Genomic DNA, 17,017 nt, shown 5'->3' on the forward strand with positions numbered 1-17,017 from the left:
TTTTTATTTCAACACCAGCAACATTACGTCTTTGACTACATTGCAAAATTTAATTTGTGTAGAGTATATGACAGATGTGAACAAAACATAGGGGCAGTATTTGTCAGTTGTCTGGGTTGCCTCTTATTCGTACATTTGTGTGTACTTTAATTTGATGAAATGCATTATTTTTTGTAATTTTCGGTTTATCACAATGATGGCAATAGTGCAACATGCATATTGTGGCTCAGTATCACAGTAGGGTTGAATATGACACTGTTTACCACCCACCCCAACTGATGAGTTAGTTGCAGCCTGAATTGTCATTGTTTAACTGTGAGTTGTTCCATGTGGTGCTGATTTGTATTAACATTGCACATGAAATTGTTATGCGGACTCCAGGGAAGCAACTAATGAGGATCCTGACTGGGTTGCATGTTATATTACAGGCCTCTCCTGGATATAGCGGTGCAGTTTGTTTTGTTTTGTTTTTGTCTTAAAGGATCCTGTCAGCTCAGCCGTAACCATTTTCACACTTCAGCCTGGTTGTTATTAACTTGGGACATTTGAAATACCCTCCATTCATGAGTTGCATCAGAGTGAGATTATCTGAACCAAAGCTAGGACCTGCTTTTATGTGTACTCTTAGCAAACACGCTCAGGTGTCCACATCCATGAACTTAATTGGTACTTTTTCTGACAAGTCCACTGGGAGAGAGGATGACAAACACACACCTCCTGGGAAGAACACCTGAGCTCTAGCAGACTGTTTGTCTTTAAAGGCCCAGGGGATGGGGGATGTCTCCACCTTGTCATGAGCGGGGTGGATTCACAAGCTCTAAAGCCGCTGATTCTAATTTAAACCAGACTTTTTGCACTGATATCAGTGCAGGCAACGGAAATAAGACTTAAACAGATCTCATGAGTATGGAGCTGCAGGTTTAGTGGCTCAGTGCTGAAAGACTTTGAGAAGCAAAGGCAACAGTCACATGTTCTCATCCTCTTCTTCACTTTAGTTGTGTGTCCAGAATGTTGAGAGTAATGGTGTGGACTGTGTTCAGAGGAGCGCCTGTCCCCCAGCAACCACTAGCTTACACACACAGGCCACTGCTGCATGCTCAACACTGACTGGATGAAGGCAACTGCTTTGCGTGTCAGAGAACTAAATGAATTTAAACTAGTCTCTCTGTTTTGATAGTCACCTTCTGTTGAAGGTCAATGGGTTCTCTTTAATAGCGAATTCATCTTTCATTTCAGTGTGCAAGGATCCTCCGTACAAAGTAGAGGAGTCTGGGTACGCAGGCTTCATCTTACCCATTGAGGTTTACTTCAAAAACAAGGTAACATTTAACAACGTTACTCCCCAGCAAACTGAACATAATGTTGGTTAAGTCCTGAGTGACTCATCGTGACTGCTCTCCTCTTTTCCCCTCTCTGGGTGGATCACCGCTTTTTCTCAGGAAGAACCGAAGAAAGTTCGCTTTGATTACGACCTGTTCCTCCACCTGGAGGGCCACCCGCCTGTCAATCATCTCCGTTGTGAGAAGCTCACCTTCAACAACCCGACGGAGGAGTTTCGCAGGAAGCTGCTGAAAGCCGGAGGGGTAGGAGAACGAGGCGAAGCTGGGGCTTATGGGGCTAGAACGTGGACTATAACTTTTGGCAATGTAAACGGAATTTAGTATTGAAAACAAAATCTGAACTGAACGTGGCACTGAAATCTTTGTCAGAAAAAGTACTGTTAGCACTATCTTTTTATTTCTTTTTGTATTTTGATGTTTCACTGCCAATGTTCAGTTCATATGTTGTTTTCAACAGCAAATGTTTTTATGCTCAGTTCACCGTCTCTGTTCTGTGTCTTCATACAGCAACTTCTACCGTAGCAGGAATGCCTGCACTTAAATCGGTGGAGTTCAGTGTTGTTTTTCAAGGAAAGCCCCCGTACACACTCACACTGTGTCACACACACTAAAAAATACAAAATCAACCTACCTGCAAGCAGTGACAAGGCACCAATAAATCTGCAGGCTTAAACTGATACTGATTTAGGTTCAGTATCCTTCAAAATAAGTTTAAGACAAGCCATTCATCATAATAAATCAGCACACACAGTCAGCAGTAAGAGATTATACTAACTTATTCTGCATACAAGTATTTATGCATGTTATTAAAGAACAAGGCTGATGATATTTCTTATGGCTGGCATGTCCCACAAAAAGGTAACCAACGACGTAGTACAGTGGTGCACTGCAGGAGGTGAGTGAGTCTTGTCACAGAAGATGAGTAAGGCATCAAATATGGGTTTCTGCTTAAAGACCAACTCGACTTTTCATCCACTAGCACTCAAACAGCATGAAGTTGTTTGGTGCCCTTGTATTTGGGACAGCAAGATGGTGACTCTCCTGCAGTGCGTGTTTCACGGTAATAAACAAACATATCACCCGATACAACACTGTAGCTCACTGATATGTTTTTACACATTGACAATAATCAAGCTGATTGACACAGAAGACACATGAGGCATTGAAACACACAATATGCTTGTTAGAGGACACAGTCGTTGGTTTGGCTCTGCCTCTGGAATTTTTGACATTAAATCACCAGAGCTTTTCTTTAAATCATATTAAAATGGCTCCCCTTCCTTCCTTGGTGTTTCTTAGATTTTGTTTCATGAATATGACTACGTGTTTTTGGATTACAAATATTACTCTGCCGTAATGTTTTTAGTAAGGACCTGAGGAAGTGCCCTGTGTTCAGCTCCTGTTATCTGTTCTGTAGCTGTGCTGCTCGGCTGCTTTATTGTGCAGCTAGTATTGTCTGAACTTTTTCTGTATTTTCTTGTTTCTTTTAGCGTTATTCTGTCGTGTAAATGTATATAGATTTTATCCAGCTGTTTGGTTTTATGAAACGTATTTCATGCAGAATGACTCCCTTATATTTAGCAGCACACACACGAATCAGCTTATCTAGTCATGAAAGCTTTCTGTAGTTATTACAGATATGATAACCTGGCATCCATTTACATTTTTAGAAGCTTCTGGGGGTGTCCAGACCACGGTCCTTTTAAATACTGAGTATTTGCCAGTACAGAGACTGACTGGATATTAACATTGATCTAAATGCTGATTAAGTGTTCCTCTGACACATTAAAATAACAGTTGTAGCTACTAAATTCAGCCAACATAATATTTCACAAGCAGTTTGATCCAAATGCTGAAGGTCTTGCTTCAAAACTTAAAATATGTACGCTTAAATTACTGATATGATTGGCATAAAAATTGAAATGTAGAATGTAGCTTCTAAAACGGGACACCACGCAAGAAGCAACAATCGAGAGGAGTCACCTCACTGCTGGGGAAGCGGGAACTTCAGAAACTGTCGGTCCAGCTGCTTTTGTACAGCGGTGTTACAGAGCGACGCTTCTGTTGCCTCAGAAACGATCTGAATCTCACACACACACTGTCTTACAAAGAGCACACAACGCCAGCAACAGATAAGGTTTAGTTTGGCCACAACCTTCCCACAGTGCTGTTGGCTATTTTAACCTGTGCAAGGTGTACCAGCTACAAATGGAAGCTGCTGGTTGGCTGCTGTGCTCGTGGCTCTTGGCTAATAACAGAGGAGAGATATAACAGCTTTGTTACCATATGAACTTGGCAAATCTGCTTTTATCTTGGGTGTCAGAAGAGAATCAGTTGCCAGTGCAACCAAATAATGTTTTACATTCGCACACTCAAATTTTCACTTTCATACTGAGCAAAGTTCTTGCAGTGTAGAAGCCAGCTGTCATTATGAGAGCAGCAGAGTCCAGTCAAGACAGGATCAGATCTTGATCTGCTTCATTGTAGCCAGTACCTATCCAATAAAGTATTTGTGATCTGCTGTGATACGTTCATCAGCTCAAGGCATACCTGCTTGCTTCCTCAGTGTGTTGGCCCACAGCCAGAGGACCCCTGTAGCCTCCAAGGTTTTATGACTGGAGCTAAGTGCTGTGTATTTGCTTTGCCATGCACAGACCATGTCGAAACTCACATTCTCTATTGTCGAAACGGTCTTCCTATCCAAGAGTCTTCAGTGTCTTGACTCTGTATGGTTTCGTTTAGTTTGAAGTTACTTTCCCACTCTGTGTTGTACAGATATTGGCTATTATTGGACTATTATTAGATTATTTAATAATAACAATACCAAGTATAAATTCCCTTTATTTTGTAGAATTGCACTGAAGATGATAATAATCTGTCTCTTTTCTTGTCCTTTTCTTTAACAGCAACGGGATCCTCACAAACGAAGTGCAGAAGACTCAAAAGTAAGATTTCCAGCATGATTTGGGTGGCTTGGATGAAACAAGATCGTCTAAAAATGACTAATGATTTGGACGCTTCTATAATGTGGCTTCAAATTGCTTTTGGTGAAGTGATACCAGCATTCCTGGCTGGGAGAATTACTGCCATGTCCCTCAGCCTTCCAGTATAGACACACTGAAGCAGCTGTGTTGCCTTTACTTGCATATTCTGGCCAACTTTCTAACTCTGTAATGACTGCCCAGTATTCCAGCCAAAACAGGCAGTTTACACCATTTAATGTGTGCTGTGTAGACATTTGATGCTTTTGGCATTGATTATGGCGACATCTGAATTCAGTCAGTCTAATAAAAGCCTCCTCAGAGTTCACCTGAAGTAGGGCTGAGCAATCTGATCATTTTTGATTGAGATTGATTTTGTAGCCAGTCGCCCACAATCTAGTTTCAAGCAAATCGTCTAACCGACCTTGACCCAACCTCATTAACTAGCTGGTCTGCAGTGCATGAACAAACCAGTAGAGTTTGTCAAAATTAAGAAAAAAGATGACAATGTAGATGGTTGTCATGATTAAGGAGTGATTGCCCACACCCAACACCTAAACATTTTTTGTTTGTTTAGTCCATACCACAACATAAATGTGGCTGTAGGGGGAGTTTTGCACTCAAACGCTTTCAGTAATATTAGATATCAGTGTTTGTGTACAGATTAAACAAATGGGATGTGTGTTCATTAGAGGGCTTTGGATGTGTTGGTAGGTGTGTGTTTGAACTTTGGACATAGCCAGATTAGCAGCATCCCTTTGCTACTGGTCTTTATGCTAGCCTAGGCTAACAATACCCTGGGCCGAGCACTTCAGTCACAGATGTGCATTTCAGATCAAATGTCTCATCTCTCTTTTGGAAAGGAGTTAAACAGGCTTACTGTCAAAAAAAATAAAATAAAATTGCAAAACAAAATTTAAAAAAAAAAAATGTTTGGGGAAAAAAATTGGTTCACGTTCAAATTATCTGTGTTTATTTATTTATTTACTGGAGGTGAAGGTAATTAAGTGTTGAGTGTCATTTCTAGATTGTCCCAAAGCCATGAGCAATTGACAGCCTTTAAATGAGATTCCACATTGAACAATCTTTCTTCAAAATGACTTGCTCCGACTTTAAAAACAGCTGATGGAGGCATCTCCTTGAATTCAGGTTTTATCCGTGACATCAGACTGTAGCTCATATCCATCATCATTAGACGTGCTTGGGTTCAGGAAGCGTCGGATCTCTCTCGCTCGTCGCTGTGTGCTGTCATGTTGGTTAGGCAGGATGTATCATTCAGTCAGTGTGTGCAGTTTGTCTGAGTGAAGCGACAATGGAACCAATTTAATGTATGTTTCATTCATCTTAAAAGCTTCCCTATAGCCCAAAACAAATTGTGTTTAGGGGGCAGACTGGACAGAAATATGATTTAAATAATATTTAAGTATGGGAGACTAGAGTTTTTAAAAATCAATAATTACTGGAATAATGGAAACCTTGATAAAAGCTTTGATCAGTATCACAATATAAAATCAGCTGATGTAAGGAATCCTAGTCGTGGACATTTTTGGATTCCTTGGAATTGATATTTTTGCATAAATATGTAATTTAAATTGGGAACAAGTAAACAAGACTAAGAATCTGGCCCAGGATTCAGTGTGTCAGTTGTCAGTACTTTTTATACTTCATTTCAGTACCCAAAACGATTTAGCATTGATACCCAGCCCTGCTTGTCAGCTTTATAACCGTGTCCTAGAGCAAAATCTTTCAAAGCAAAGACACCTCTGATCATTTTGGGTTGTTGTTCTTCCGGCAGGTGATGGTAATGCAGGAGGGCTCCACCTCCCTGTTTGGCCAGCACCTGAAGCTGCCTACACTTCCCAACAGTTCGCTGACGTCCACCTTTTCCGACCCAAAGAAGAACAAAAGCTACCATGGGTCAAAGGTCAGTGTTGTTTCCAGATGCAGCCTGGAGCTAAGCAACCTTCTCCTCTAGTTCCACTCTCTGCTCCACCCCGTTCTGAAATTTTTTTACCCTTTCAAAGTCTTAATCCCCCACATATTTGGCAGGTTCAAAGACATCCAGTATATCTAAACCCAGGGTTTTCAAAGACATCCAACTTTGGCTTAAGCAAACTATATCTTGGCTGACGCTCAGCCATAAGTGTTTACTCCACTGCTGTGCTAACGTGTGGGTTTGAAGATGCCCACATTTGTCGTTAATGTCTTTTTAAAAACTTCCTGTGCGTAGACAATACTGCTGCACAAAGACAGTGAGGAGAATTGAAGTGGGGGTTGGGGGAAAAGGCCTAAATGATGGACCTATAAGCTATCTGAGACATTACCTTTGTAATGTCTACTAAATCATGTATGTCAATAAGCTGGCATGTTGTTTCCATTATGTGTTATTTTTAGTCCCTTCAAATAGTGTCATTTAAGAGCCAGGTTAGGAGAGGCCCTTTTCACATGGAAACACTTTGCTGTCTAAACATAGCGTATGTGATGAATTACTCATGGAGCAGGGGGTCTCTCTCTCTCTCTCTCTCTCTCTCTCTCTCTCTCTCTCTCTCTCTCTCCTGTCCCCCCTCCCTATCTGTGTCTCTCCCCTCTCTCTTTCTGTCTCCTGTCCCTCCTGCCTCTGTGTGTCTCTCTCTGTCTCACTCTCTCTGTCTCTCTTTCCTCTCCTCTCTCTCTGTCTCCTGTCCCCCTCCCTCTGTCTCTCTCTCTCTTTCTCTCTCTCCTCTCACTTCCTCTCTCTCCCCCTCTCTCTCTCTAAGCTTTTTTTTTAACATCAATAATGTATTCAAAAATTATACCTCATGCTTTTTTTTTTGATTCACGTGTGTAGATTGTAAATGTGGTCAGTCATGTGGTGATTTGGTAAAAAGCCAATTTGCCCCTTGCTTAAGACACTGCTCCATAAGAAAGGCCAGTATTCAGGCATTGCAAATCACTGCTCACACAGATGCCTCAGTATTGGTTAGCTTCCAATTCGTCTCCATTCGTTTACTGGGGAAATAAGGAAAGGAGGACTTTGTGACTGAATAACAAGTTTAAACTGAAGCAGGGCCTGTCTAAGTTTAGAGCTGCTATGTTTTAGCATCTCTGTCCTGTTGGCATCAGGTCCTCACGTTGTAGTTCTTCATGCTCAAGTTGTTGTTCCATCTCTCCCTGAACTGATTTTAATCATTAGAAAATTTCAACTTTAAACTGAAAATTTAAGTGTGTGTGTGTGTGTGTGTGTGTGTATAGTGGAGTGTGTGGTCTGACAGTCTGTGATGCGCTGTCGACCACACTAGTCCCTCTCTCTCTTTCACATTCTGAGTAGTCCTAAATACTAAAGTTCTCATATGATACTACCACACTATTATACTTAATAATTAAGACTTTAAGTCAAATTTACAGCAGCAACAAGTAGGCTAAGACACTTAACCTATTAGGTTAGACATATTATAACTCACCTAATATATTTACATTTAAGTGACAAAAGTCTTGACTATTTTCTCTTGCCTGCTGCAGACAGTAATATCTGAAATTGTTTCTCCTCTCAGGAGTCTTGAAAGACACCATCAGATCTGTAACAGATGCTGTCACTACTGCTAGTTAGTTAAGCTAAGAAGCTCTTTAACTCATATTTAATTGATTAATTTCATTAATTACATCATCTAGAATGATTATGTACTTCTGGGAGTTACTGGCTAAAATGTTGTGTGCAGTAAATATGTAATGAATAATTTTAAACCTCCTGGTTTTGTACATTTTGCCAGTAGGATTGTGAAATAGCTATTTAAGTACATTAAATATAACTTGAACCCATGAACCTGCACATACCCTGAATATAATGTAATTCCTAGAAAGTAAAACATTTATTCAGTATCTGTTTATTATATGCCTTCAGTTCCACTCTGACAGTGTTATGATTATTCTGGACTTTTCAGTGATTTACATCCACAAGGGTCACCTGTTAACCTGGCAATGTCACGGTGCTGAAAGGTTTGTTAAAAAGTGCCACTTTAGTGATCTCTCCAATGTTGATGGCAGTAGAGACATGTCCCCCTCCAGAGCACTAAACCAGTTTTTATGTTGGGCTGCGCTGGGAGGGAAATGGGTTCACTGCATGCTGGAGTTTAGAAAGAGCCGGCAGCTTTACATCCTGAGGTCCCAGGGTCACTAGTTGATAGACAAAATGAAAGGTTTTAGAGGTGATTGGGTAGAGTTGTAACACACCCCATGGTCTAGACTGCTTTAATGGGTTTACTGCATTGATGAAATATTGACAAGGGGGCTGGAGGTGAGGCCCAGGGACAAATGGCTCCCGTCGTTAAAAGGAATGCATTTCCTCCTTTCTCTACTTTGCTCTTCGTTCCACTTTACACATGTGTGGCTGTGGAAAAGGCCCCTTCACCCCACTGAACAACACTGTTCAAAAGAAGTCCTGAGTTTGCTCTTTAAGTCCATAGATGGGGCGAGGAAAACCCTTTTGATTTTCTTAAGAATAGACCTCTTTTCACAGATGGTAATGCAAAACTGCAGGGTGGCATGCATGTTTTCCCTCGTGTAAAAGACAGAGGATTAATCTTCATTTGACCTAGCTGTCTGGTTTTTGCTCACTTTGTTGTTTGGTACTCTGTGTTGTAGAAATTCTGCATGTAGTTTAAAGCATCCAGTCCAAAGTCCACACAATATAAACAGCAAGAGGACATCATAGCATCACATGCTTTTTTTCACCGGAAAGAAGGGTTTCCACTTTTCGAAAGGATGACTCTGTCTATATTTTGGGTTATTTTCGTTTGCAGTCATTTTCAATTGTTATCACGGCAATAAAAGTTCGTACCGTCCTCAGACAGCAGTATTTCTCAGTGCTTAATTATGCCTTTATGCTATTATGTTTGCCCACTGACCTAAAGTGGGCTTTCCCCCTACACTGCTCCATAATCCCTAGAGCTGCAGTTTTTTCTTTTGTAGTTTAGATGATTCTGTCATACTACGCCTAACACCCTGAAAGCTGGATAGAATTTCTTCATGTTTATTTGCACGACTTAATCTGCCACCGTACAGTTTGTACATCATGATTCAGATTGCACGCAACCAAGAATTGTAAACCTGTTGCTTATTGTCTTCATATAATGTGGGCTCATTCTCATTTTTTGGCTTTAATCCATAGGATGGCTCCAAAGGAAGCAGTACTACGCTTCTGACTACCGCCACAACCACCAGCACCAACAGCAGCAGCTTCTCTAAACTGCACAAACCCTCCAAGGACCACAAAGACAAGCCACCAAAAGACTTGAAAGAGCCCAAAAGTGCCTTCAGAGACTCTGGCTGGGAACCCAGCAATGCCCCCAAAGAATCTTCCAGGAAACCCAAAGAGAACCAGCCACTTAGAGATATCAATCCTAAGATGGGCTTTAAGGAACCCAAGTCTTTGTCCAAGGAGCATCGAACTGAGGGAATGAACCATGGGTCAGGTCTAAACAAGCGTCTGTCCACCCCTGATAGTGACGATCACCTGACCAAAAAGCGTAAAAAGGGATACGTAGATTCATCGGGGAAGCAGACGTCACGGTTAGACGCTCAACATTCGGATAAGAAACTTTTGAAGGATAGATCGCAGATGCGAACCAGTAAATTGCGACCAGAAGGTGACGATGCTGAGCGAAGGAAGGTCTCAACACTTCCCCCATTTCAGGAACTGGTGGACCCCAATGACTCTGATATGGAGGACCAGTCTACCAAATCAGATGTAAGTCGAGCATCTTTTTGGAATCTTTTTAGGCTTTTAAATGTTATGGGCACAAAAGTTTCTGTCTTAAGTTTGATCTGTCTTAAGACTGAAGCAGATTTAATAAATGTATGCATGTATCTTTTATCAGCATAGATGTTTAAGAAACAGCTGTCTGGCTTGTACGAGTCCAGGGGCCAGGCGGTACATTGGACTCACTGATTTGATCCACTTTACTGGAAAAAGTGAGGGAGGGATTGTGGAAAGGTATCTGATTCTTATAAGACTTTGAGGGGGCGAGCTTGTTGGTGGTCAGTCTTTCCTCCACATTGAAGGGCTATAAAATCAAATAACCAACAGAGGAGAGAATCTTCTTTAGTGGTGGTCTGGTGGAGTTGAGGGGGTTGGGCAGGGAAATTGGAAGAAGGGGTGGGCACCAATAAACCTAGTGGGAGTTCAGCTGCTCTGGGTGGTCAAACAAGATGTGGACAAAACTTAAGTAAGAGTGCTGCAAAGTGTAGTTTCGTTGCCTTACTGATAGAAAACGACAAATTTTCTGCACTTAAAATATAGTTTGTAAATAAAAGGATATGTTTGCAGAATACACACACCTATAAACTTTAGTCCTCTGTACCTCCACCTCAGGGGCAAGATTAGAAAAACTTCATGTCTACAGTGGCTCCTTTCATGAATAGGCATTTGACTGTGTTGCCTGGTCCACGCACATTTGGTGGAGAACCTCCCAATAAAGGAGGACTGTTTTAAGGCCAAATAGTAGACGAGAAAGATTTATGGTTTTACAACACCTGAGGAGAAAGGGGAGACCCGGCAGTGAATGGCATGGAGTTCGCCTTTAATCCCTTTAGCTTTTGAAAGAAGAAAAAGGGTGAGCATTTGTGGTAAAAAGGTCTAAATCCCAGTGTTTTGGGCAGTTTCCTTTTACGTGATGTTTTTTTTTCATCTTTGTTCTCGATGCTTGTATAAAACCGAGACCTTCATGTATCTTTTTCTGTAAGGCCAGCTTGTTTAGCCAGTGGAGTTATTACTTAGCACTAGCAGAACCTGTGTTTTCCTCTGCGCTTTATGTAAATGCCTTTTAAGTTCCCCCATACAGGGACTGGGGGTCGGGCAGTTGTAAAGGGGATGTGGGGTGACAAATGCCAGGTGTTTGATTCTCCCCAGGCTAGCAACCTCGGTGGCCGGTTGCCGGGCCACTCTCATTTCTCATGTGACCACTTGTTTGATCTCAGTCTTTTCCACTGAGCACTGGGCCAGAAAAAGCAGAGAAGAGGAAATGTGGAAGGGGTGATGACATGAAGGATAAGCAGGATGGCGAGTTAGCTTGAGAACCTTGTTTTTAGTACACTAGATGTGGGTGCAAGCTGAGTGATTTGTCACCTGCATGAGATTGTGTAAAGCTCACTTCATCAAGAGACATGAACTGTTTTTTTTTTAATGAGACTCATGCTGTGTGATACTTCAAGGATAATTTGTTACTATTGTCACTGTTATAGGCCAAGTTTAATATATGGCACATGGTTTGAGAGGCAATTGCACCATGAGTGAGGAGCTGATAGTCCATTTGTGTTGCAAACTGCAACATTTCAGTATCTGTGAGTTGGCTTTGTTTGAATGAATCCAGTGTCAACCTCACATTAAAATAGATTTGTTTGGATAGCCCCTGCCGAATTAGACAAACAAACCAAATTGTCTTGGTCAGTTTAGTCTTGTTTGCTGCCATTTCTTTTTGGTTGTGCTAACTGTGCCAAGAGTTAAGAGAAGAAGCCAGATTGATGCCAGCAAACTCAGACTAGAGACTGTTTATTTTCTTTGAAGAGGGAGGCTTTGGTGTCTTTGAATGAAGCAGGACAAAAGCCCTGGAAAAAAGGAGTAGTGGCAAGATTTATGGCGCTTTGAAGAAGCTGTCCCATAAACCAACAGACCAGCTGTGCGTTGTTTGTAGGAGGTGACGACCATTGACGTCGCTCTGCCTTTTGTCCATGCTTCTCTCCTGTCCTCTTGTGTGTCTTCTGTTTTCTTGTTAATTTCTAGTTTGCAGCATCCTTTTTCCTAATTTGGGTTTGGATACGAACATGTAAGTGCATACAAAGGCTTTGACACAATGTTACTTTTTATACTCCCGTCTAGAGTTGATTTGAGTGTGTCACCCTGGCTTCACAAGAGTCCTTCCAGCTGTGGTCAGATGCTGCGTGGGAGAGGTCTGCCGAGTGGATTTTTAAAGGCCAACATAATAACGTTAGTTTGGGGCCAGTGTGTGGCATTGGTCTCATGGCAAATCAGTGAATAACTGTTTTATGGCAACAGCATTTGTATGTGATTTTTGCATCGGTGTGATGAAGCTCCTTGATTTGTCAGTTATTCCATTTGCTGAATTGATGGCTCAGAATGGTCAACATACAGCAGCTTTAGATAGAACACAGCTTCACCATCTGATGAACACATTAACAACAGTTTGAAACAAGGCTGTAATTAAATAAAACACAGTCAAATTGAGAAACTCACTATTTTAAAACACACATGGCTCAGAAAACACACACAGACACAGAGAAAGTGTGCTTGATTAGATTATTAATTGACCTCCAGGTGACCCTCCAAACTGTCTGTCCCCAAACTAAACTACTTACAGCTGGGGGAAAGGCAGAAACTTGCATCCAAGTTTCCTCAGAAGTGTCAACAAATCACGGTGATCACATCTGACTATCTAAATGGATCCATTTCATCTGCAGCCAAGTCTGCTAGCATGAGCTCCGTTTTCCCTCCGAGTACTCACAGTGCATCCTTGTTGAGATTTATGAGCCGTCCACACATGTAAAAGCCCTGTGTGAAGAGGACGGGAAGCAACAAATGACTCTGCATCAAAGTGATGAGAGCTGGCCAGTGTAGGACACACTGTACCATTTCTCTTTTTACTATAAATTATCAATAGAAATGTTTAGTTAGTTAAGTACTGTGAATGGCCCTGTCATACAGGAAACATGCATATTACACACAATGCTGAGAGTTTCTCTACTGTCTGCAGCTTTGGTTGCGGTCGTGTGTGTGTGTTAGCTCGGCAACCAAAAAGTAAACATTTCTTCACAGTTTTCCCTTCTCTTTTGTTTATTACCATTTTCTACAACTGAGTTCATAGTGCGTTTTGATTGAACAATTTATGCAGAACTTAAACCATATAGTTAGGTTACGTGGATTATATTGCCACATACAGCTGGTTAAGTAATGCAGAAAATGCCATATTTGCCAATAATTTTATGTACTATGACCATGCAAAAGGTATTAAGTGTTATTGTATGTTGCATTTCAGAGTCTCAGGTAATATAGTCCCACAGAAACCAAGGCTATATTTGTTGCCATATTTTTGCCCTGCAGTCTGTCTTTGTTTTAAACAGACTGCATGTTGTCATACAAAAAAACTCTCTCAGTAGCCTCCTGAACATCACCGCTTTGGCCAGCTATTATCAATTTGTCATGTTTGGGTTCATTTTAGAGAAACATGAATTATTGTGATCAACTGTAATAGCCATTTGAAGTCCCCAAATGAAATAAACTAAATGTGTAGAAAGAAACAGATCCACTGTTAACAGCTTGTTAGTGTTGTGCTGTGTATAGGCCACACTGCCTTACAGGCATGGCTGAAGTCAAGTGCCCATGAGATTTTGTCAGTTTTTGTCAGTTTTCGGTAGTGATCAGGAATGAATTGAAATAGTGGAATTTTTTGCTTAAGATACAATATTCACTTAAGATAGCAAAGATTGTTCTGAGCAAAAATACACTCAATACATTAAAACAATAAAAATATGTTAAGCAGGCTGAAGATTGATATGTCCAGTATTCAGTAGATTTTAGTTTTTTTTAATTTTTCAACAATTACTATTTCAACACATACACAAACAACAAATAGTTAAATAAGTTAGAGGTAAGGTGCTTGACCTCAGCTTTACCAAATATGATTTGAGAACCTTTAAAACAAAAAGCAAACTAAAAATAACATAATAACTTTTTCAGAGGCTCCATCCATTTAAAATTAAAAACTCTTTGGATCTTCAAAATATCTAAATGCAAATCCAAATGCAAACTGTCATGTAAAATAGGCAGGTATTAAAAAGAAAGCAAAAGACTCAAAAAAATTAATTTTCCTGATCCCTCACAGTCAGCGAGGGGACAAATGGGGACAAATTTGGTTTTAATGAGTAATTTGATGCTATAAAAAGGGGCTGAAATGTCATGATTGACAGCTGAACACTGCTCCTGATTGGGTCAAACAGGCATATGGGAGGAAACTCAGTATGGCAGCTCCACCGGCCTATCACTACTGCACAGACTCTGGCTCTAAATGCAAGTACAAGGTGGCAGCGATCACACTTTGTGTCACTTTTGTACAGCGGGAGGAAGTGGAGGCGGGTCATCCATCTGAATATCTATGAGTTGTTCGAAGCTACAGGCAAACAGAGATGGCATGAATCTGTGGTGGTGAACAGCCCCACGTGTGTTCTGAGATGCTCGCTGATAGACTGGCATTGCAACTGTGTGAGTGCTGCGTTTCAGTGCTGTTTGTGTGCAGTTTGCTGCGTGTGCATTGCACATCCTTAGACTCTGCAACTTATTAAGTTAAATGGAGGCCTGAGCCCTGTGGCCTGCCTCTCTTCAGATGGTGCCAGCAGTGGAGCAGCTCTGTGTGCATTTGTTTGACAGATGTTGGTGAAAGAGCCTGACATACCAAGATGAACAGGTAGCGGTGAAGAACAAACTAATGTGCCACCTCACAACTTATTAAAATCAGCATTTAGCCTCACTTCAAAGATTTAAGTCAATGGCTGCCGACATCGAGTAGTCTCTATTTTGTACATAAAGAGCATCATAGATAACAAAGTAACCAGGCAATCATTTTGATCCAACTCTGAATCTGATCAAACTGTATCCACTTGGGCTGGGCGATATTACCAAAATATAAAGTGTTTCTGTTTGATTTATTTTCTTACTGCAACCTGCAGCAAGACTAAAACATGGTTGAAACACATTATTATTTGGATTTCATGTACAAGAGTAGTAAATGACCTGCGTTACCAACCAGACCAACAAGAATTACATACCAACTAGAACACCTTGTGGAGCGACCAGCTAAAAACAATAACTTCTTCTGCATGTTGGAACGCCATTTTACACACAATGCGAAAAGAAACACTTTGATATTAAGTCCAATTTAAAGGAGGACTCAAGTGATTTTTGGATTTTTGGATTTTTGAAAATGGTCAAATCTGAAGCTTGTCTGGTTAGCAGTCCTTCAAATGCCATGTGCACATTTTTGGTGTTGATGTTTGTCAGAAACTGTTCTGCTGTTCAGTCTGTGCCAGAGGTGTCGCACTCATCACTGTTTGTTCTCTCTCTTGTTTCCTCCCAGTCCGAACAGCCCAGTCCAGCCAGTTCCAGCTCCAGTTCAGGCTTTGCTCCCACGCACCACAAACGACAAGGTAATGACCTGGAACAAATATGGGTTACAGCTGCTCACATATTTATTCAGTCGGTCTTATGGAGCACCTGGTGGCATCGAGTCCAATTTGTTTAGCGGAAACAAAGGAAGTTCAGTCAGGTGCAGATACAGAATTCAAAGTGTTCTGGTTTTCATTTCCACTCTTTTCTACATTTTACAGTTCATAACCTGTACTTTATGCTCACCTGTGGTGAGCAAAGATGATGTTTTAATATTTCAGGGCTGTATTAAGATAAGTTGAACAGAAACTTGTAAACTTTTCAAGTCCTCTCTGAACATGTATTGCAGATTACAGTCATGTTGTCCTCCTTATTCTTGGCCCTCTGCCGGATCAGAGTGTGGGGATGCTGTGCTTGCTGAGTCAGTGAAGGCACTTTGGCTTTATATTATCAGCTTTCTGTATCAGTTGTAATTACATTATCGTCTCACAGCCTCTTATATAAGATGTCTCACTATCAGGCTGATCACTCATCTGTTTGACATATATCGTGCATCACTGTTAAAGCTTTATTTTCCACAATAGTTTATTTAACTCTCTTCTCTAACCATGGCCATAATATTTTAATGTAGAGATGTGCATTAAGTAACTTTCCAGTGTAACCCACTTGAACTGAAAGTGAAAACAAAGGCAAGCACTAACATGATTAGCCTGACCTTCTGCTGTGCTTAAAGGAGACACTGTAGAGCACCATCCTCATTCAACTTTTTGGATTCATTAAATTCAACCTGCCATATGTTTAAAAGCTGTTATCTCAACTGCCAAAATTCAATCCAAAACTACAAAACAAGGAGAGATGTTTTAAATAATACTTATGATTATTATGTTAAATACTTATGGTTTCAGGTTAAATACTCTGGAAGTCCTTCAGTAATGAAAATTGTCAGTGTGGAGTGTATTATTTGGTCCAACAAAACTCTTTTTGAGCTTCCTTTGAGGGTGACCTCTGCTTGTGTGTTTGTAATTTGCTCTGGATGCAGTGGTGGACTTCATCATCAGGAAAAAGGTGGCTATTCCTGCCACCACCCACACAGGTAACACTTCCTGTGACACCTGTGAGGCCCGCCACACCCTTTTCACATCTGCATGGAGAATAATTTTCCAGATTGTCTGTCTCTTTGTGATTATTATCCCATGGATATGATGCCGTCCTCCAAAGCACCCATCACTGCTGGTCCAGCAACACGTGTACATGACCTGATGCATCCTATGGTGTCTAAGGGTGTTTTCACACTTCGTCCCTTTTGGCCGAACGATTAGCGAAGCGATTAGTCAGTATTTTTTGCGCGTATTTGAACACAGCCAATGAATTCAGACCCCTCTGACATGAACTGAACTGAGATCACCTCAGTGTTCAGTTCGCCTCAAGTCTGTGGAGCAGTTTGCTTAACCCGTGCATTGTAAACAAAATACTCTCCAGGTTCAGTTTCCACTGTGTTTTAGCCCTTTAAGCTTGCCGTAGGTAGATCACATGACATTGCGCTTGGAACG

At 41.1% G+C, this 17,017-nt stretch overlaps 1 protein-coding gene across 2 annotated transcripts in view; it reads left to right on the forward strand.

Annotated features, from left to right (window-relative positions):
* Positions 1-17,017, forward strand: part of mllt3 (MLLT3 super elongation complex subunit) — a 48,304-nt gene that overhangs the window by 20,013 nt on the left and 11,274 nt on the right. Inside the window, exons 3-9 of one of the 2 annotated variants that reach the window (XM_046380592.1) lie at positions 1,237-1,319; positions 1,440-1,583; positions 4,247-4,285; positions 6,117-6,245; positions 9,465-10,043; positions 15,439-15,508; positions 16,507-16,560. In XM_046380592.1, the coding sequence (XP_046236548.1) occupies positions 1,237-1,319; positions 1,440-1,583; positions 4,247-4,285; positions 6,117-6,245; positions 9,465-10,043; positions 15,439-15,508; positions 16,507-16,560 (1,098 nt within the window). The remainder of the gene's footprint in view (positions 1-1,236; positions 1,320-1,439; positions 1,584-4,246; positions 4,286-6,116; positions 6,246-9,464; positions 10,044-15,438; positions 15,509-16,506; positions 16,561-17,017) is intronic. The other variant, XM_046380593.1, reaches the window with a different exon arrangement.

The sequence above is a fragment of the Scatophagus argus genome, chromosome 23 (genome assembly GCF_020382885.2).
Source record: "Scatophagus argus isolate fScaArg1 chromosome 23, fScaArg1.pri, whole genome shotgun sequence".
NCBI lineage: Eukaryota > Metazoa > Chordata > Actinopteri > Scatophagidae > Scatophagus > Scatophagus argus.